The sequence below is a fragment of the Arvicanthis niloticus genome, chromosome X (assembly GCF_011762505.2).
Source record: "Arvicanthis niloticus isolate mArvNil1 chromosome X, mArvNil1.pat.X, whole genome shotgun sequence".
Lineage (NCBI taxonomy): Eukaryota > Metazoa > Chordata > Mammalia > Rodentia > Muridae > Arvicanthis > Arvicanthis niloticus.
In genome coordinates, this window is record NC_047679.1 from 36,381,045 (window position 1) to 36,402,855 (window position 21,811).

Genomic DNA, 21,811 nt, shown 5'->3' on the forward strand with positions numbered 1-21,811 from the left:
AGTGCATGCAACATTAAAGGCAAATTTAAACAATTATTGAATGCTTTTGACATATGTTCTTATAACAGGATCTTTCTTTCAAAACAAAACTTTTAGACAAGTTAAATAAAAAGAAAAACATATTTGTAGATATTGTCAGGATAACTTTGGAAAGGTCAAAAGAAGATCCATACCAAATATGCATATCTCCCCCACTTTTTTTTAAAGCTTTCTATTATTTAAAATCAGTACAAATGCAAATTGTAGAATTTTGCAGAGAACAATAGAAAAAGACCAGGGTTTCAAAATGGTATCAGCCTTTACTCAATAGCTGTTACAGTTTTCTTCAAATATATACTCACTTGTTTCAGATATACTTATATTTCATTATAGATTTTAGGAAAGAGTGGATTTAGAAAATTATAATAAATAGAGAATAAAACATTTTTAACAAAAATGGGTTCGTCTTTTTGGAGATTTTCAAAGAATCTGTTTAGGCTAAAGAAAATGAAACAAAAATATGGAGAAGGATAGAGAAAGAATAAAAAGGGTGGTAGAAAGGAAGAAAAGTGGAAGAAAGAGAGGGAGAAAGAGAGAAAGGGGGAGAAGAGAGAGGGGGAGGAATAGAGGGAAGGAGAAAGGAGAGTAAGTGAGAGAGGATAGCACTGATCAAATCGAATTAAATTACAAATTACAGACCAACAAAAAACGATGTCTCAAAGTAGAGAAGAGAAGTATGACAGAAGGTACAATGCAAATGCATGATGCTACCCAAGGAGTACTGCTGTTTCCCTCAATGTCAGGAATAATTTTTACCTTCAGGCGGGTGTGACACAGATGGGTAGTTTTGTTCTTGACCACTTGTTTTTGTATTTTTGTGGTATAATTGATAATTAAGACTATGTAAACATAAGGCAATGACTGATGTGAATCTTGCCATAATGGCTGTAAATTAGTTCTTGACTATGATAATTTGTATGTTGACATTAACTACAGAAAATAGGAATAGCCAAGCTGAGTCCAGGTGTATTATTCTATGTAAATATCTATAACTATTAAAGTTAACATTAGAACAAGACAATAATAGACCACTCCTATTTCTGGATATGTATCTAGTGTTGTTTTAGTATCATCCCTGTGGTAAAATGTTAAGAATGAAGTTATCCATTATGCTTACAAGTGAGAATAATTTACATTTAATTATACAAGCATATTCCGTTTGTAAGGTGAAATTTTAAATAACAACAAAGATATCACTTCTGTTATAGCAACAAAATAAAGTGAATAAGCAATGGAGAGTAATGGGAGCTTTTTAGAAAAATACATTTTTACAAAACTCTTGACAGGTTTTCCTAATTGGTAATAATTTTTGAAAGTGGAGGAGTACTAAGAACACGTATTGGCTTCCATATATGACTGACCATTCTCTTTGCCCATTTTAATGCCAAACTTTATGTTTCCATTTGTTTCTAAAACAAAGATATTTTAAATACTATTATGTTTTCAATGCCTCAATGCTATGCAGTATGAACAAAAACATGGGCACAAAACATTGTCCCTGAGGTGACAGTGTGCATCTGACTAGCAGGCACGAATCATTGGATGGGAGAAATTGAGAATAAGGGAGATAGATCATAAAGGGAGAAGGGAAAGAGGATAGCAGAGGGCTAGGAAGAGAAGGGGGAGAGGGAGAAAATGAATCTATTACACTCATATGGTGAAGAATAATAAACAAGACAATGACATGTGATAAGTAAATACCACATCAGGGACTACAGAGTTTATGCTGAAGTTTAGAGATGGTATTGAAGAGTTTTAGGAATGGCAGGAAATTTTAATTTATAATATATAATACAAAGAATATTCTTTGAAATCTAGAAAGAAATCAGTGTATACATTTTTGAGATGTAAAAGAAGCAGAGTGTAAGCTCAGGGATTTTTGACATTTCTGTCATCTGTTCCACAGGGTAAGAAGGGATGGACTGAGAGTATTGGGAAAGACAACTAAAGTTAAGGGGTCCTTTTGAAGGTGATGTTGGATCGTGGTGCAATAGAAACTCCCTGGAATCTATGAGAGTGACCTTAGAGAAGACCCTAGAGATATAATGGGGAATTATAGAACCTGATCTGGCCATCTTCTATAATCAAGCAAGTCTTACAGTGTTGGGACTGGGACTCCAACCCAGCCATAAAACCTTTAACTTAAAATTTGTCCTGCCTGCAGGAAGTGCTTGGATAATGGTGGCACAGAACTTGTGAGGCTGGCCAACCAATGACTGGCCTAATGATCCCTCTGTGCCACAAGAGGAATCCCATTCCTGACACTGCCTGGATTGCCATGTCTGGATAGTCCAGAGGCCAGAGTTGAACCAAGCATGACTGGCAAAAATTAAATGAAATGAATCCTAATGATATTCTACTATATTCATTGATCAGTGCCAAGTCCCATCATCTTCAGAGAGGTCTCATCCAGCAACTGATGGGAACAGATGTAGAGCCCTACAGCCAAACAGTAAGTGGAGCTCAGGGAACTCAAAGAAAAGGTGGAAGAAGGATTGTAGAAGCTATTAGGGTAGCAGACACCAGGAGATCCCAGCCCACAGGATCAAGTAAGCAGGGCTCAAAGAGGCTCATAGAGACTAAAACTTGCATGGGTCTACACTAGGTTCTTTGCATATATGTTGTTCGTGTAGCTTGGTATTCTTGTGGAACTCCTAATGGTGGGAGTGAGGGTGGACTCTGACTTTTCTGCTTGCTTTTGTGGCCCTTTTCCTCATACAGGGTTGACACATCCAACCTTGATACATGCCTACTTTTATTGGAATGTGCTATGCAGTGTTCAGTTGATATCCCTGGGAGGCCTGCTCTTTCTCAAGAGAAACAGAAGAGAACTGGATCTAGGGGAGAGAGAAGGTGGAAGAGGTGTTAGGAAGAGTAGAAGGATGGGAAACTGCAGCTGGGATGAAATATATGAGAGAAGATTACATTTGAAAATATGGGAAAATAAAACAAACAACAGTAACAAGAACACAACCATCACCAATAATACTGGCCCTTACAAAAAGGTACCCACAGTTGAGAAAGTTCCAGACAGCTGTGAGTGTGGTGGCACACACCTGCAATCTCAACATCTGTGTAGCTGAGGAAAGAGGATCACTGTGAGCTCAAGGCCAGCCAGGTATACATAGTAACACCTTCGAAAAACTTAATCATTATGTCAAACAAAGTTCTAGAAAAATCAGAAAATTACAATGAAGTCTAAATGGGTGTGGTAAAGTAGAAATCTGCCAGAAAATAATGAGGTATGTTTTACAACTTCAGAAGCAAGAGTTGAACTGGGCTGTACCTCATGGTCAAGGTAAACCAAGTCTCTAGAGGCTACCACTGAATTTCCTTTTGGAGGTATTTAAAAGTGATATATCACTAATGCAGTGCTTTCTGGAGAAACATGGATACCCATGACTGTAACTGCACAAGTAATTGAGAAGAACTATTGTGAATGTGGAAGAGGTATAGGGATAGCCTAACCCAATTTATTATGCTTGTGAAAAAAATTTAAAAGAAGAAAACCATTGGTAGATCAAAAATAAATTAGAGTAATATTTGGATTTTTATTTCTATTTTTGGTGCTGAGGATTAAACTCAAGAGTCCCAACCATACTAAGCACAGATTCTCACCAATGACTTATGCCTCTCACACCAGCAAGTGGCATATTACTATAATTTCTGAATTTTGGAGATTAAACCAGTATTTGAGGTAAGCATAGGCTATAAATCGATACTCTGTTTCAAAATACTAAAAAATAATTTTGGTCCTTCATTTTATTGAAAACATCTTATATTATCATTCATGGTTTCTTCAAGGAAAAATAAACATGATACTAAGGAGTGAACGTGAAAGAGTTTTAGAGTTATAAATATTTAAGTATAAAATTTGCTTGTACTTATTTATGGTAGCTGGTGGCTGTAATCCAAGTATGTGAAGGGGAATTTAAGGTAAGCACCTATATCACGGAAAAAAAAAAAAAAAAAAAAAAAAAAACCAAACAAATTAAAACAGAATTAACAAAGCATGAATAACAACAACAACAAACTTGTTTGATACTAATCTCAATTAGGAATTAAAATTAAATTTAGTAGCTATTGGAAGTAGAAAAAGTAGAATTATAATTATTCCTGTGTGTGCTTCACCTCATTAGTTTTTTTTTTTTTTAATTTTGTATGATTAACATATTTCATACAATTCAAAGTATATACAAAAGAAAATATTTTCTTCCTAAAATGTCTTACCTTAAATGTCAGGAGACTTTTTGTATAATTCGGCACTATTATGGACCTATCTGTAATATTTCCCACTTTGCAGTCTATAACAATGTGGTCCAAGGCTACGGGTTTTGTGCCAATCCCATCTATTTCGATGATGTGTGCCATGCCATCTACTTCATTTTGTAAAGTAAGTTTACCCTATGATAAACAAGACACTTTTAAGCTCTAGAGCAGTCAGCAGTCATAATTCAATGCTAAATAATCCCTCTCATCTTATTCATCTTGAATAACAAAAAAGCTTGTAAGAAAATGTTAGCCACTGAAGTTTCGAGTTCATATAAAAATGATTTTATCAAAGAAAGCATCTACTAATGAAATGATCTTCATTTTTTATCTTCTCTCTGGAAATTATACATTATATACAAGCATTCTCACATTTAGCAATTATGTGTACTTAACAACTTGTCAAAAATGTTACTAAGAAAAAAAATTCATATGTAGCAGTTTACTTAATGACTTGGAACAATGATTTCATATCATTAGGCATGCTTTCTGAAAATAACTTGGATATAAATATTCATTAGCAGCACTGTGAGTGTCATGATAAATATCAGAAGTTAAACATGCTAAACAAAACTATTAAATTTATAGAACATAGAAATGTTAGTAAACACTTTTTAATTAACTACTTTTACTGTCATCTAAACACTTGTTCATTTACATATTAATAATATAAGAAAGAATTCATGAATATACCATAATTTCACATTCCAAAATTGGTTTGAACGTCAAAGGATATTGGATAGTTTCACCAGGGTCAACATGTAAAACTGGAGGTCCATGAAACCACTCTCCTTCTATTTTAACTTGAAATTTTCCAAGTTTCTTTGATTCATTTTTCTAAAACATGGAAAGAGTTACACATACATTAGAAGGATGATGCAGGTAAAATTGAGTTGCATATGAATTCTTGTTAAGTCATTAAAAAATACAATTAATCTGGGCATGGTTATATAAACCTGTAACTCTAATACCTGGAAGTCCTAAGTGTATGTATCCTGGAGTTCCACAGTAGCCTGGAATCTGTTGTTAAATTTAAGGCCAACATGAGCTACATAGTGAGACCTAGTTGCAAAACTTCAAGAACTTGAAATATAGTTCAGTAGTAGTGCAGTTGCTTAGCATTGACAAGAATTACAAAAGTTTCAAGCTGGGCAGTGGTGGCGCATTCCTTTAATCTCAGCACTTGGGAGGCAGAAGCAGGTGGATTTCTGAGTTCTAGGCCATCCTGGTCTATAGAGTGAGTTCCAGGACAGCCAGGACTAGACAGAGAAACACTGTCTTGAAAAAAACAAACAAAAGAAAAAGTTTCAGTAGAGAAGGGGGCAACAAAGAAACGAGATGGGATTGTGAGAACTTTAGAATCAACCAAATTAAATGCAATGAAAACTGTAGTATGGAAAAAATAATAAAAATCACCCATGTCTATGTAGGCTAATTAAATTACTTTTAAATAAGAAGCATAATGCAGTGGACAGAATTAGTATTTGATAAAATACTTAAATTATTATGAATTATTCCATGTATTAGAAAATAAAAATTTGGGAATGGGACATCTAAAGGAAAAAGTGTGAAGTACAATTTTTAAAAATGTGTAAAGTAACAAGACTACCCAGATTTTTTATAAGTAATAACAGAAATATTACCTGATAAGTTTATCCAGGCATTATTTAATATCTAGAGAAAGTAATTTGTTTGGTTTACTGAAGATTAATTTATGATAATTTATGACAAATGTCCACAATTTAACAACAGTAATAAGATCCTGAATGATATGATTCATTACTAGTAAAGAAACATAAAGGGTATTGTAACTGGTACATTTCTCACCTAACAGATGCTATATATCTCATCAGAACAGATAGATTTATGTTAGTCATCCTGACTGGGTTATTTTTAGTAATTAAAGGAACAAAACTTAATTTATTGTTCTGAATTCAGAAATTCTCCTAAAATTATATTACCCAATTTTTTGCTGTGTTGCCACTTTGTCTGATAGGGGAAAGTGAGGTTTCTTAGGACCTATGAACCCATCTTATTCATGTTAAAACCAACAGCATTTGGAGTTGTGATCTGATCATCTGTATCCCAGCATGGTGACTCCAGGATAAATAACTTTTATTAGGTATTTGGTGAGAGGTTAAGGATATCACATTTTTAAGGAAATAGATCAAATAGAAATGATGCTTGTGTTGTAGCTGAGTTTATATTCAGGAAGAATCCCTGACACAATGAGAAAAATAATTTCCACTATGAAATACAATTATAAATTTCTATATTATCCAGAAGCTTCAGTAAATTGTTAAAACAACAACAACAACAAAAAAGAATTGTCACTTACTATTGGGATATGTTGTGTAAGCGGTTCAAATGCTGGTGTTCTAAACAACAATTCAGCTTCTGGTTCTTCTTCATTTACTATACCTTCGATTACATACACACGTACATCATATCTTGATACCAACAATATTTTACAAGGGTATCTTCCAGACCCAAGAGGAGCAAATCGTAAAGGAATTGAAACCGTTCCTTCTAAAGCTAGCAAAATAATTTAAAATCAAGAGTCATTTTAAGTATCATAAGACCTAAATTTAATTTTGCTAATCAATGCTTAATATTATTCTGTGAAAATGTATCTACTTAGAATAGACAAGGTATCTTCAATACTACATATTATATATATGTTTTATAATAAAACTTGTTTTTGAATGAGAGATGATATCTTTCATAGTTTTGTGGAAGAGATCTTCCATTCGAAAATGATAATAGGGTTTCTGTGTTTTAAAAGACATCCCTATATTGCTTTTACTTTACATTTTGAATGACAAGTCAAGGGAAGAGAAATGGGTGTTTTAGGGATTTTCAGTGTTCAATATCCAATTACTATAAAATATTTAATTGGTCAGAACCAGTGAAATGCCTCCATTTCACTTGAAGTGAGTGAATAAATGAAGAGGTTATATTGATGATCTAGGATTACATGCCATGTTCTCAAACACAAATAGCCCACATAGTTTTCAACTTAAACATCTGATTTAAACCCTTAATGACTAGTGATTAGTATTAAAGTGAAAGCCAGGGACATTCTTAGCTCTATATTATAATCCGAATCATTCACTGCATGACCCTAAAGAATAAAGGGTAAGACTCCTTCTCTTCCAAATTAAAAATAAAATTTATTGCATCAGTACAATTCATGAAATTATTGGTTTTATTTTTAAAGATTAGTTGAAAGAAACATTGTTTCTTTGTCTTAGACAGCTAAAATAACAGGCTGATTCTGGTGTGTGTGTGTGTGTGTGTGTGTGTATGTGTGAGTGTGTGTGTTCTCTTAGAAGCCATTTTTCCTAAACAGAAATATATTTACAAGATTGTGCTGCAATACAATCTGTTATTTTATTTTAGACATATCACCTACTTCTACAATGTACCCTAAGCTCTGCAAGTAATGTTTCCACTTCTCTTCATTGTCTCCCATATACCCATACGTGCTTTCAGAGTTCAACTCTCAAACTATTTGTTTTCAGGACATAGTCTGTGTCTCCTTTGAGATACATAGTCTTAGATTTAATAAATAGAAATTTCTTTCTTATGGCATATGACTTTTAGTCTTTAAGTCACCACACACACACACACACACACACACACATACACACACACACACAGGAGAGAGAGAGAAACAGAGACAGAGAGACAGAGACAGAGACAGAGAGACAGACAGACAGACAGACAGACAGACAGACAGATTAAATGTCAAATGATACAGACCTACATGGAGCCCGACTATATTGATGCTCCATGTTCATTAGGCATTATAAGTTACAACTGAAAGAAACTTAATCCTTTCTATGATATTTTCATAAAACATATTCTTAGTTCTATTTTCATGCTGATTGACTTTAAGAATTGTAGAGTAAGTAAGGAGTGTCTATTATAAGGAATATAGGTAAAAGATTAAGTTTGTGAGGTCAAATATCCACATGCCTACAATGAGAACCATTATCATTCATGTTATGGTTGAAAAGGAGAGTAAAATTGATTATGACCCAAATATCCTATGCTATTACTGTCTCATATAATTTTTTGAGTTCAAAAATTTTTAAATTAAGCTTCATTTCCCAGGTAGTAGCAAGTTTTAGTTTTCAACATAAAATAACAGAATGTAATCTATATAAAAGTGTGCTAGGTACTTTTTATTTTTTAAAAATTTTGAATATTAAAAAAAGAAATGTGAGATACCATTTTTAATTTGAACTGACCAAAGTCACAGTATGGACCAACCATGACTTATTCATGGTAGAAATGTATTTGGAGAATTATATGCCACACCGATTCTTCTAGTATATAATGTTACAAGAAAATAAATACTATTATATTCAAGATAGTTTGTGCCATATGTAAAATAAGTCTCATTAAAAATTTTATGAGGCTTGGGTTGATTTACTTAAAAATTTGTTTCTATTCACATGTATAGTTTTCTTATAGACAAAATAAGAAAATTTCAGGATTTATAAATTAACATATTCACTATTCAGTATAACTTAATAAACTAATTTGCTCAATTTTCCATGATATAACAGTGCATCACACATGGGAGTGATGAAGTAACTTACTATCATCTAGTTAATTTCATATTTCTATATGAACACTAAATACAAGCTCTTCATTTAGAAATGAGTTACTGAATGTAAAAACTATATTTCTATACTAATTAATATTCATTTATCTGTCAAAATATTTTATTGAACAATATATCTATGAAAAATATATTGACAGAGGACACCTGACCAGTTTACTAACCATACTTTAAATAAATAGTTCATATTTTTGCAACATGTCACAGAAATTTGTTACCAAACTCCAAGTCACATATGCCAATTGCAATTTTGCCCTTTATAGTTCATCTGTTATATTCTTATTGATAGAAGATCATCTACCTTCCAAATACTAGAGTAAATAAAATGGCAGGCTCATTGTGTTACAATATCGTCTCATTACTGAATTTCCTCATTCAATAAGAAAGAATGAAAAATGACTATATAGTCCATGGATAATGGTAGTTCTATTGATAAATATAGATTAATATTCAAGAAAATATTAAAATTCAAGAAAAATATTTTTTTCTGAAGGGATTGACTACAATAATGTTGATGATTTAATACCAAACATATTGTAATAATAAAAAATAACCTTAATTTCATGGACATATAGAAACTATATTGTGAATATTTGAATGTGAGCTCTTAACATGCTGAATGATATCTTTAGTAGGATAAAAAATTCTGGCCATTCATTTGTTTCTTTCAGTTTTCTCTTTTGCTTCTAAATGTAGGAGAGATGTACTCTTTCTAAGTACTTATTTCTACAGGTTCTTCCTCTCATATCACATTGCAGTTAGGCTTAAATGTAGAGTGAACTCAACATAGAGATTTGGGGTCAATTTTCTGTACTGAACAAGCATTTGCTGGCTAATTGTAGGAAAAATATTTTTTGTATTTATTGATCCATATCTAAAATGCAGGGGGAATTTACATTTTATGAATTCTATTTTCTGGTTAATTGATAAATCTCAATCAAGAGCATGTACAACAATTTAATTAAATCATTTCCATCTTTCTCACCATTTTTACCACCACCTTGACTAACATGGCCAGACACTGCCATGGGTGTATATACTTTCCTTATTGCATCATTTGGGGTATATTTTCTCCTAGAGTTACAGTTGTTTTCATTACAGATTTTTTTTCAAGAAGGATGCAAGACTAGTGTTAAAAGATTGTCAGGCAGAATACAAGTCAAGTCTGTCCTTCAAAAGAATTCTCACATATTCATTCAACAGAAAAAATAATTTTGGATTCCTATGAGCAAGAAATTAGGAGGTGGTACTCATTTACATTCTGTACTCTCATAGGTACACAGAAATGAGTTCCTGCGAGAAAAGGAGAGCAGGTAACCGGATTGTAGCTTCTTTACACCTAAATTATGTTTTAATTGTGCTTGAACCTGCAAAGGGCAACAAATCTGGTCACATCAGCTCGGTAACTAGAGATAATTCTTCAAAGGATTCATACAAATAGTTTGTTATCTTTTCATTGTTGTTTAGTTTTAAGTTTACATTCTATGTTGCTTCATGGATCATTTCATAGAAAATTAAAAATAGGTTGATGAGGAAGTGCTACATTGCTACCATTTTAACGACAGAGCTTCTTTCCATGCATAATTGTTTACAAACACAAAATTTTCCAAAGGCATAGCTGAAATACGATTGCACTTTCTAATTAAATCCTCCATGGGGAAGAAAGGCAAGGAACTTCTGATAGCAAATCAACTTTGTATTTTCATTTTGACTTCTCATAACATAAATTTTGTCTCATTGTCATATATAAAAAACCATCTCATTTATTTTAATTACTGTAAGGCTGATCTGTTAAGTGCACAAGTAATTTGAATGAACTGTTACCAAGCTAATGAGCAAGATCTTCATGACAACAAACTAGGAGAAAACTTACAAATTTTACGTTTAAACACCTGTCTAAATTGATTATGACAGACTATAGAGTGTATGTGCAACAATAAAGATAAAATAGAAAAAATAATAAACTTTTTAAAAGTTCAAAAAATAAAGTTTTAGCCCTCTTCTCTTGCATAAAATCATAAACATGAAATTGAGTTATTTATCAAACTGAAAATGTTTTGAAATTATAAGAAAAAATCTTGCTTGAGTGATAACTCAGTTGAAAACTACTTGTCTCTTAAATGTTAATGTGCTCCATATCAATATTCCATAAAAAGGAACAAAAGATGAACTGCATTTGAACATGACAGCATACATGTAAGTAAGTCCAAGACTTAGAAGGTCATGTACCAAATCAGCCTGGCTGCACAAGGAGAACCTGTCTCACAAAATGTAGAGTAAAAGAAATACAGTACAAACAGTACTGTATAAAATTATATTAAATTATGTAATTTTTTGCTAGTCAACTTTGCCTGTTTAGTCCAGTACTTGAGTATATACAGGGAAATTATTGTTTCACCTGTATCCATATGTGGGAGGCTAGTTTGAGAAAGACCTATGACTTACTGTGGTTATCAAAGTGGGAAGTATACTTACCATCAGGTGGATGCAGTGAAAAAAGCAATGGGAAATGAAAATGGATCAGGCTGATGTCAAAGAAGTCAGTTCGACAGTTACAAAAGATCCAAAATTTCAAATTGAAAGGGAAGTGGGCAACCAAAAACAAGGATACAGAGCATGGTGAGCACACTATTATATATCTGAAGAAGGAGAAATTCTGGCAAGAAAAGCAAGATATTTTAGACAGGGAGTAGAAATTCATCCCTGCTATTAATAAACAATAGAACAGAGGAAGATGAATTTGTTCACAAGAAGGAATCATGCTACAGAAGGGCTGATGCCCACAAATTCTGCATGAGGTTGTCTTCATGTATGGCAAAAGCCTGGCAGTAAGTAAAATTTCAATCCTTGGAATGAGAATCAACTTAAGGTATAAGAATGAGCATATTCACAAGGGTGGATAGGGGGAGAGAAAAAAGATTAGGAATTTTCTTTGTTCATTCCACTAACAGTGTAAGAAGTGAACTTTTACAAAGCATTAATAAAGATAATACAAGTAAGAATTTTGGAAAACAGTTTTCTAAAGAAGCTGTGCCTGTAGCGAACAGTCTGCAGACTGCTTGACCTTGCTTAACTATACTTCCCACTTGGAGAACCACAATAAGTCATAGGTCTTTCTCAAACTAGCCTCCTACATATGGATACAGGTGAAATAAAAATTTCCTTGTATATACTTGTTTTGTTAAGGTACAATGTTAAAGATTAAGAATGAAAATCATCTTGAAATGTTAGCCACTTAATAGCCATTTGCTTTTAGTGTCTGCATTTGACCTAATATCCTTATGCCTATTAGGTGAAACTCTTAGAATGCATTGCAATATTCAGCACACATTAGCCTACAACTACAAAGTGAAGAATCCTATAGCATTTACATATACAATAAAAGGTTTTCACACTTTTCTGGAGCCTGCTTGCCCAAATCACCTGACCAATATACTTAGGGGGTACATTAATTTTGTGATTTTAATTGTTAGGTATGTTTAAGTGTTTATATAATCCTTGTTATTGCAGAATCCTCTTCCCTGGCTGTCTCAGAATTGATTGATTGATTGACTGATTCATTCATTCATTCACCCATTCATTTTTCCCATAACGCTTAGTCAGGAAATGTCACTTCAAGTTTTCCATATGATCTGTTATTTGTTGCCTTATTTGAGAACTAATTCTTAAATTATTGATACCTGCTTGGGTGCTTGGCAGTTGTCTCTGGATTGGCCGTTCTCCTAAGAACATAAATTGAACAGAAAATTCTTCAGTTTATAATTAGTAACCACATTTTCAGGCTTAGAAATATTTTACAGTTAATACAAAACCAGAGGAGACTCACATGTGAAACTTCACTAAAATGACATTTACCAAAAATGTAACACATTATATATAAAACTAAAGTTATGGTACATTTGAAGATAACACACACTAGTTATTGTATTGCCCATCAAGTTGGCAGGAACTAAAATAAAAAATGAACAACACCCTTTCATGTTAAAAGTATTGGAGAGATCAGGAATTCAAGACCCAGACCTAAACATAATGACAGCAATTTACTGCAAACCAACAGCCAATATCAAATTAAACGGAGAGATACTTGAAGCAATCACACTAAAATCAGGGACAAGACAAGGATACCCACTCTCCCCATATATATTCAAGATAGTACTAGGAATGCTAGCTAGAACAATATGACAACAAAAAGAGATCAGGGGGATACAAATTGGCAAAGAAGAAATAAAGGTATCACTATTTGCATATGATATAATAGTATACATAAGTGACCCCAAAAATTCTACTAGAGAACTTCTCCAGCTGATAAACAACTTCAGTAAAGTGGCCTGATATAAAATTAACTCAGATAAATCAGTAACCTTCCTTTAGACAAATGATAAAACGGTTGAGAAAGAAATTATGGAAACAATCCCCTTTATAATAGCCACAAATAATATAAAACACATTGGGGTAACTTTAACCAAACAAGTAACGGATCTGTATAACAGTAACTTCAAGTCTCTCAAGAAAGAAATAAAAGAAGGTCTCAGAAAATGGAGAGATCTCCCATGCTAATGTATTGGTAGAATTAACATAGTAAATAAACATGGTCATCCTACCAAAGGCAATCTATAGATTCAATGCAATCCCCATCAAAATTCCAACACAATTCTCTAAAGACACAGAAAGAACAATTGTCAAATTCATTTGGAAAGGCAAAAAACACAGAATAGCAAAAATAATTTTTGGGGGGTTTTTTGAGACAGGGTTTCTCTGTGTAGCCCTGGCTTTCCTGGAACTCACACTGGACCAGGCTGGCCTCGAACTCAGAAATCCACCTGCCTCTGCCTCCCAAATGCTGGGATTAAAGGCGTGTGCCACCACTGCCCAGCACAAAAACAATCCTTAACAATAAAAGAATGGCTGGGGGAATCACTGTCCCTGACCTCAAGCTTTCTTATAGAGCAATAGTGATATAAACTCCATGATATTTGTACAGAGATAGACATGTTGATCAATGGAATAGAATGGAAGACCCTGAAATAAAACCACACACTTACAGACACTTGATTTTTGACAAAGAAGCCAAAAATATACAATGGATAAAAGAAAGTACCTTCAATAAATGGTGCTGATACAACTGGCTGTCTGTATGTAGAAAAATAAAAATAGACCAATATTTGTCACCTTGCACAAATCTCGAGTCTAAGTGGATCAAGGACCTCAACGTACAACCAGATACACTGAATATAATAGAAGAGAAAGTGGGAAAGGGCCTTGAACTCACTGGTACAGGGAGAAATTTCCTAAGCAGAACTCCAATGGCTCACACTCTAACATAAAGAATTGATAAATGGGACCTCATGAAACTGGAAAGCTTCTGTAAGGCAAAGGATATAGTCAATAACACAAATTGGCAAACTACAGATTGGGAAGAAAATCTTCACCAACCCCACATCCAATAGAGGGCAATATCTAAAATATATAGAGAAATCAACAAGATAAACACCAAAAAATCAAACAACCCAATCAAAAAAATGGGGTATAAAACTAAACTGAGAATTCACAACAGGATCTTAAATGACTGAGAAGCACCTAAAGAAATGTTCCAAGTCTTTAGTCATCAGAGAAATGCAAATCAAAATGACCCTGAGATTCTACCTCAACACCAATCAGTATGGCTAAGTTCAAAACCTCAAGTGACAACAGATGTTGATGAGGATGTGGAGAAAGAAGAACACTGATCCATTCCTGGAAGGATTGCAAACTGGTACAACCACCTGGAAATCAATCTGGAGGTTCCTAAGAAAATTGGAAATAGATCTACCTGAAGACCCAGCAATAACACTCTTGGTAATATACTCAAAAGATGCCCCACCATGCCACAGGGGCACTTGTTTCACTATATTCATTAGCCTTGTTCATGATTGCCAGAAGCTGAAAACAACCCAGATGTCCCATGACAGAAGAATGGATACAAAAAATGTGGTCCATTTACACAACAGAATACCATTCAGCCATTAAGAACAAGGACATCCTGGGTTTTGCAGGCAAATGGATAGAACTAGGAAATATCATCCTGAGTGAGATAACTCAGATACAAAAGGATATGCCTGGTATGTACTCTATAATAAGTGGATCTTATCCAAAAAAAAAAAAAAAAAAAAAAAGGATAGAACACCCAGGATACAGTCCAGAGAACTCAAAAAGTTCAACAAGCTGAAAGGCCCAAGTGAGGATGCTTCAGTTCCACTTGGGAGGAAAAAGAAAGCAATTATAAGCAGGGAGGGAGGAAGCTGGGAGGAAAAGTAGATGGAGGTGGGGAAGAGAGGTACAGGATCTGGTATTGGGTGGGGGAAAAGGACTGAAGCCCTGAGGGCCAGCAGAAAGAATGAAAACAGGCAACCTCCAGAGGTGGAAGGTTGAGATCTTGCAGAATGTACCAGAGACCTGGGAGGTGAAAAACTCTCAGGGAGGGACCTTAAGTAAAATGCCCTACAGGGGGGAGAGTGAATGTGTAGACCCCATCTCCAGCAGAAAGACAGGACATCAATTGAGGGATGGGGTTGCCATTCCACAGTCAAAACTCTGACTTTTTTTTTGGTTCCTGACTGAAAGAAGTGCAGAGATAGAAATGGAGAGGAATCTGAGGAAAAAATGGTCCAGTGACAGGCCCAAAGTAGGATCCAGGTCAAGGGGAGATCCCAAGGCCTGACACTATTACTGAGACTATTAGAATACTCTCAAAAAGGGACCTATCATGACTGCCCTACAGAAGACCCAACAAGCAGGTGAAAGAGTCAGATGCAGATATTTACAGCCAACCAATGGCCAGAAGCTGGAGACACCTGTGGTTGAAATAAGGAAAATCTAGAAGAAGCTGAGGAGAAGGGTGGCCCTGAAGGAGGACCAGTAGTCTCAATTAATCTGGACCCCCAAGATCTCTCTCAAACACTGGACCACCAACTAGGTAGCATACACCAGCTGATAATGAGGCCCCTGACACATATATAGCAGAGGACTGCAGGGTCTGGGTTCAGTCAGAGAAGATGCACCTAACACTCAAGAGACTAGAGGTCCCAGGGAGTTTAGAGGTCTGGGCAGGTGGAGACATCCTTGTGGAGAAAGGGGGCAGGGAGGAGGTATGGGATGCAGAAGAGTCAGAGGGTGAACTAGAAGGTGAATAAAATTTTAGCGTAAATAAATAAATATATAAATAAAAAGATTTAAAAAATAAAAATAAATTTCAGCAAAAAACATTTAGTTACACGTTTACTATCTTATTAATAAAATATTAGTAAGGTATACGACATATAATACATATGTGTCAATATTCATTTTAACCTAATTTATATATTTGTCATGACAATTATAAAATAAGCATGCTTTAGGAAACCAATAACAAATACATTATATAAATAAATGATAAAGAACATTGTTACATCAAAGACATATTACCCATAAACATTGTTCACTTATAGTGTATTCCTACATTTAAATATCTGCAATAATTCTAGATATTCCAATCAAAATATCCTTGATTACCTGATGCAATTTGAGGTTTAATTTGAAGAGATTGCATATGGAAATCTGGAGGTTCTGGAATCTGAGGGATGTAAATTTTCCTAGGTATATTGAAATGTGCAGGAAGGCTCAGTTCTGATTTATATAAAATGGATTTAGGCTTCTTCAACTTTGACATATTAAAGAGCAAAAGGCACTGCAAGTAAACATTGAAAATATACTGTATTTTCTAAACTTTTACCTCAAAACCATAAAGTAACATTATATGCTCAGGTAAACATTTTGGGGAAAATACATACAAGCATAAACAAACTTCTTTCTTCGGAGGTGTTATCATAAGACTGGGTAAAAGGCAGCACTAATGCATACAAGTTACCCCTAATATCATTTTTAAAAGTAGCCCTGGTTCCCCTTTCTAATGTGTTCAGTGACCAATAACTTCTGTTGCAAGGAAAACATTCCATTAATGAGCAACCCTGAAATACAACTTTACTTCTTGAGTAGAAACCTATGTGCTTTCACATCTTTACATCAGATATTAACATCATTTGCAGGACCTCCCAAGCCACTATCTTCATTAATGATTTTCTTATTCTCTCTCTCTCTCTCTCTCTCTGTCTCTCTCTCTCTCTCTCTCTGTCTCTGTCTCTCTCTCTCTCTCTCTCTCTCTCTCTCTCTCTCTCTCTCTCTCTCTCTCTTAGCATATAAAAACTAATAGGTTTCAGGCCTTTCTGGATGCCCAGATAAGATCACTCATATCTAGATTTTTTTTATTTTTTAAATTCAAATGACCATTACTCATAAAATGTGGGTTACAACACATTCTTATTGACATCCTCCTTTAGACACAATACTGCTCTTATGAAAATTGAACAGCGGCAATCACCCTAGCTTTCACAGTGTAAATGAAGCAAAATGCAAGAGACAATATTTACTTCAGAATACATATCATGTGTTAGATATCAAGATAGACAAAGTGTAAAAACTTTTAGATGTTTAAGAACTTCAAATTTGAAAGAAAAGCTAAGTAAACAAATGTTATTCTCAGAAGAACAAGACTTTAAATGCAAACATAAAAAAAAGTCAAAAGTCAATTGACCCATAAAGCAAGAAAACCTGTCATACAGAAATCCCCCTAACCACTTATAATAAATTATTTTGACAATTAGTACTGAAAAAAAGTAAAGAAAATAAGGAAAGGGGGTATCCTTGTGATAGGCTGATAGTTTTAAATGATTACTCATTAAAAGTTTATTATGATAGCTCCATATAAAGCTCCTCAAAAATCACTATGGTGTAAAAGCATAAATTTTGGTTAAGAGAATCATCAGTTTTTGGAAATATTTGGGTTAACTTAATGAGGAGGCTGTCACATGATTAGGAATAGCTTATTAGATCTTTAAAATCAAGTCATCTTTAAAATCTTATTTATTTCTTAGAAATTCATAATAGCCTTTATTTATTCTAGGGCCTGAAAAGTAAACCATTTATAAAATGTCAATGCCAACTATTTAGTCAGTCTGTCTATCTATCTATCTTCACACACATATACACACACATGCATGTACACGTGTGTGTCTGTGTGTGTCTGTGTGTATCTTTAACAAGGCTGAAGAAAGCAACCCATTACATTTACAAAAATTGAAAATGAGAGATTCACTAGCATTTAATTGAGAACTCCTTAAATAATTAAGAAAAGGGTTCTATGACATCAAGAAAAAGGCAATGGAAGAAATTCATAGGCCACAGGAACATACATATGCCTAGGATACTGGAAAAAGCAAAACCAAAAAAGACTGTTCTGAGGGGTTCTGTGAATAAATAGACCCTCATGGAGGAGCTGAGATTATGGGATAAGATAGTATTGGTCTGGAAGGTCATTCCTAGAGTATCTTCAAGAAATTGGCTTTTATCTGTCAGAAGCTAGAATGTTCACAGTAAAACTTATGAGTGTTTATCTTTAAAAAATACATTTTGTCTGCTTATTGAGAACAGATTATACATTATTTCAAGCCATAATAAGAGTCTATGCTAATGTACTACTACTGATAATACTAATCATAAACAGCAATCACAAATATGCATGAACAGAACATTCATTATTTAACAGGTATTTTACAAATTTATATCAATTTTCATAAATTACCATTATCAGTATGGTAAAAATATAAACATAGCAGCTTGTGGAAGTTAAGTAACCATCCTATAATTACGCAGCTGGGCATGGTTATTTTTTTTTCCAAAGGCAAATGAATGGCATCATTTTTCTATTCCTACCTCAATCTTGGTTAGTCCTAGGAGGGCAACAGCTGCACGAATGGTACTGCTCTCCAGAGTACCAGCGATAGCCCTTCGTTCATATTCAAGAGTTGACATCTGTTGCTGTGCTGCAAAAGCCAAAGCCTTTTCCTTTGCTTCATTAGTCAGTGGTACTTTAAGTTCCACATCAAGGATTTGATGGGGTTTGCAGGTCAAATAAAGAACTGGATCTTCCTTACATTCTGGGGAAAGTAAAAATATTCATGAATATAATGAACATTTATTCCCTTGACACTGCTATCAAGCATGAATTGTGAGGTTAGAAGCATAAAAATACAGTTCATTATGGTGTTATTTAAGCAGAGGAAAAGTAAATGGGTAATACATTTTTATTAATTCTAAATAACGAATTCAAGAATAAGACATCAAAAATAAAAGATACTGTATTGGTATTCTTCAAGAGAAGCTTTACTCCAATAATGCTTTATTAAAAATATCAATATGCTCAAAAACTTAGTATTCTGTGCTTCTGAAGAAGTAGTAATAGTAATCCTAATAAGGACAAGATAGGACAGCTTCTCACATGCAAAATACACTAAAGCCTGTGAATGGAATGAGGTCACTTTTTCCTATTGTTACTGATGTATGGAATGTGCCCAACCCTTTCACGAGAACAAAACTAACCAGTTATAGGATCATGCCAGTTATCTACAGGGATAAATCTGATCTTAAGATGAAACAAACTAAAAAAAACAACGAAAAAACAAACAAACAAACAAAAAACCCACCAAAAACAACAACAATAAAAACCAACCAACCAACCAAACCCTTGATCTCTATCTTACATAAGAAAATCCTCTTTACCACGAGGAAGAGTTATCTTTTAAAATGTTATTATCATAAACTAACAAATATAATTTCCCTGCCATCCTGATAAAATAAAATACTCAATCTTATATCTGCTGGCAAGCTCCTTGATTTTTCAAAATCAGTGCCCATTCATTTCTTGTAGCTCCTTTTCTTTCCAATCAAAATTCATGGTTAAAAGTTTATATTCAGTCTTAGATTTTGTTTCCCCAATTACTGGAATAAGTTACCATATACATAAGGATAAGGTAGAGGAAATGGAACTAAACATAAAAATGACACTCTTTAAGAATAAGCCAAAAAGAAAACTTTATTAACAACCAGACCCTTTCAATGCTATTGTTAGGAAACAACACTTAGATATAAAGATAGAAGTCTAGATTATGAAAAATACATGAAGTTTAAAAAATGTAGTGATTATCCAACAGAAGTAGATAGAGTTATTGAGTATTATTTGGTATAGTAAATTCTAATAATAATTGTATTTTAATTGTTAAAATGGTTCTGTTTTATAGGAAAAAACATAATAAAGTTAGAAAAAGGCTTTCTAAAATATGACTACTTGTTGGAGAAAAGTACTATAAGGATGTCTGCATGACCATGACCATACAAGTAATAATCCCATTTGTCAACATAAAAAATGGAACAAAATATGTGCAATATACCTTCTAGACAAGTGCTGTAGTCAATTGGACTTGGAGGCTTCATTGGAAGAAAATTGGAAGGCAAGGGTATCAATCCTTTTCCTTCTATAATGTATATCAAATCTCCAACCTAAACATATAATCATATAATAATACTGAAATTTAAGTGCTCATAAAAATACAACTCATATTCATATTACAGTGAAAATCTATAAGCTTCTAGGAACTCTCTTGCATAATTTTCTGAGCAAACAATACTAATCAAATGGCCAAAACTCAACATAAATATAGCATTACACTAGACTACTATAAAGAGATGAAGGTTGAAAAGGAAGATCCAAGAAATTCTTTACAAATATTCTTAAGAAGCAATCAGAAAATGACTGTGCAACCCTGAAAGAATACTTTTCATTATCCTGTAACAACACGGCAACAATTAATTTATTTCTTCTACTTCTTCTTCCTCTTAACTGTCCTTCATCTTATTATCACTATTATTATTAAATAACTATTCAAGAACATGTTAATCTATGAGTCTATTTTAAAGTACACTTTAAAAATGAATACCTAAAATATTTTGGAACACATTACTAGATAAGAAGTACAAACTGCTAAACAGATAAAGCTAAAATATAAGTGGAAAACATGTAAGGACACCAACATGATACTCTGAGAAATTAATAGTGGTGAGCATGCATGAACTTGTTGTCTTCTTAGCAGCTATTAAGCCACAGGAAAACCAGGTCGCTGGGTTCCATTTTCCTACTCTGTACAGCTGGTATCTTTAGAAGCTCACATCATAACATAAAAAAAAAGTTGAGGAAAAAAAGAGTGTCTTCTAAAGACATACCAGAAAATGATAGAGAAATAGTATTAGATCTTGATTCAAACAAAAAATCTGGAGGAGCCTTTTGGGACCATAATAGAATATAGTATTTTACACGTGCAATTAATTCTACAGATACTAGGTAAGTACTATCTCCTAATTGCATCAACTAGTTAAATTTAGTAAACACACATATATATGAATGTGTTTCTATATATTCTGAGGATTCCAATCCCCTCGAAATTATTATCTTAGTCAGTCTCTCCTTGAGTTAGTCACCCCTCTCTTGTCCTTCTTTTTTTTTTCCTCTCCTGAATAGTTCCCTCCTTTGTTGGTTTTAAGAACCAAGCTGCATGAATGCCACAGGACAAAAAAATTAGCTCCATAATCAACTTGTGAAGTTGGAAGCAGATCCTTCCTCAGATAAATCTATGAGGAGATGACAGTCTTGTTCAGTTCCTTCACTGAATATTTAATAGACCATATGTAAAGGATTCAGCATGACAGGCCAGATCTCCGACTCACAGAGACTGAGACAAAGCTTATCATGGTAGTTCTACTTCCATGGAACTTCCATAAGCAGCACCCATAAAATTTATCTACAAGTAGTGGGACTCTATTATTCAGAAAAAGGTTCTTCCCTTGGAATTTGAAGACTAGAAACATGGATTTTTCCAGAGTTCCAGCTATTTCAATATTGCCTTTAATGTTTACTTCATAACAGAAGCAACCCATAATTGAAGAAGCACTGTGCACAATTCTGTACTT

At 33.8% G+C, this 21,811-nt stretch overlaps 1 protein-coding gene across 3 annotated transcripts in view; it reads right to left on the minus strand.

Annotated features, from left to right (window-relative positions):
* The window catches only part of Cfap47 (cilia and flagella associated protein 47), a 220,494-nt gene that overhangs the window by 62,147 nt on the left and 136,536 nt on the right, over positions 1 to 21,811 (minus strand). For all 3 annotated transcript variants that reach the window (XM_034485406.2, XM_076919144.1, XM_076919145.1), the window contains 7 exons: positions 20,239 to 20,347; positions 18,725 to 18,948; positions 16,469 to 16,643; positions 12,622 to 12,663; positions 6,647 to 6,843; positions 5,002 to 5,145; positions 4,270 to 4,443 (listed from right to left, as the gene is read on the minus strand). In XM_034485406.2, coding sequence (XP_034341297.1) covers positions 4,270 to 4,443; positions 5,002 to 5,145; positions 6,647 to 6,843; positions 12,622 to 12,663; positions 16,469 to 16,643; positions 18,725 to 18,948; positions 20,239 to 20,347 — 1,065 coding nt within the window. The remainder of the gene's footprint in view (positions 1 to 4,269; positions 4,444 to 5,001; positions 5,146 to 6,646; positions 6,844 to 12,621; positions 12,664 to 16,468; positions 16,644 to 18,724; positions 18,949 to 20,238; positions 20,348 to 21,811) is intronic.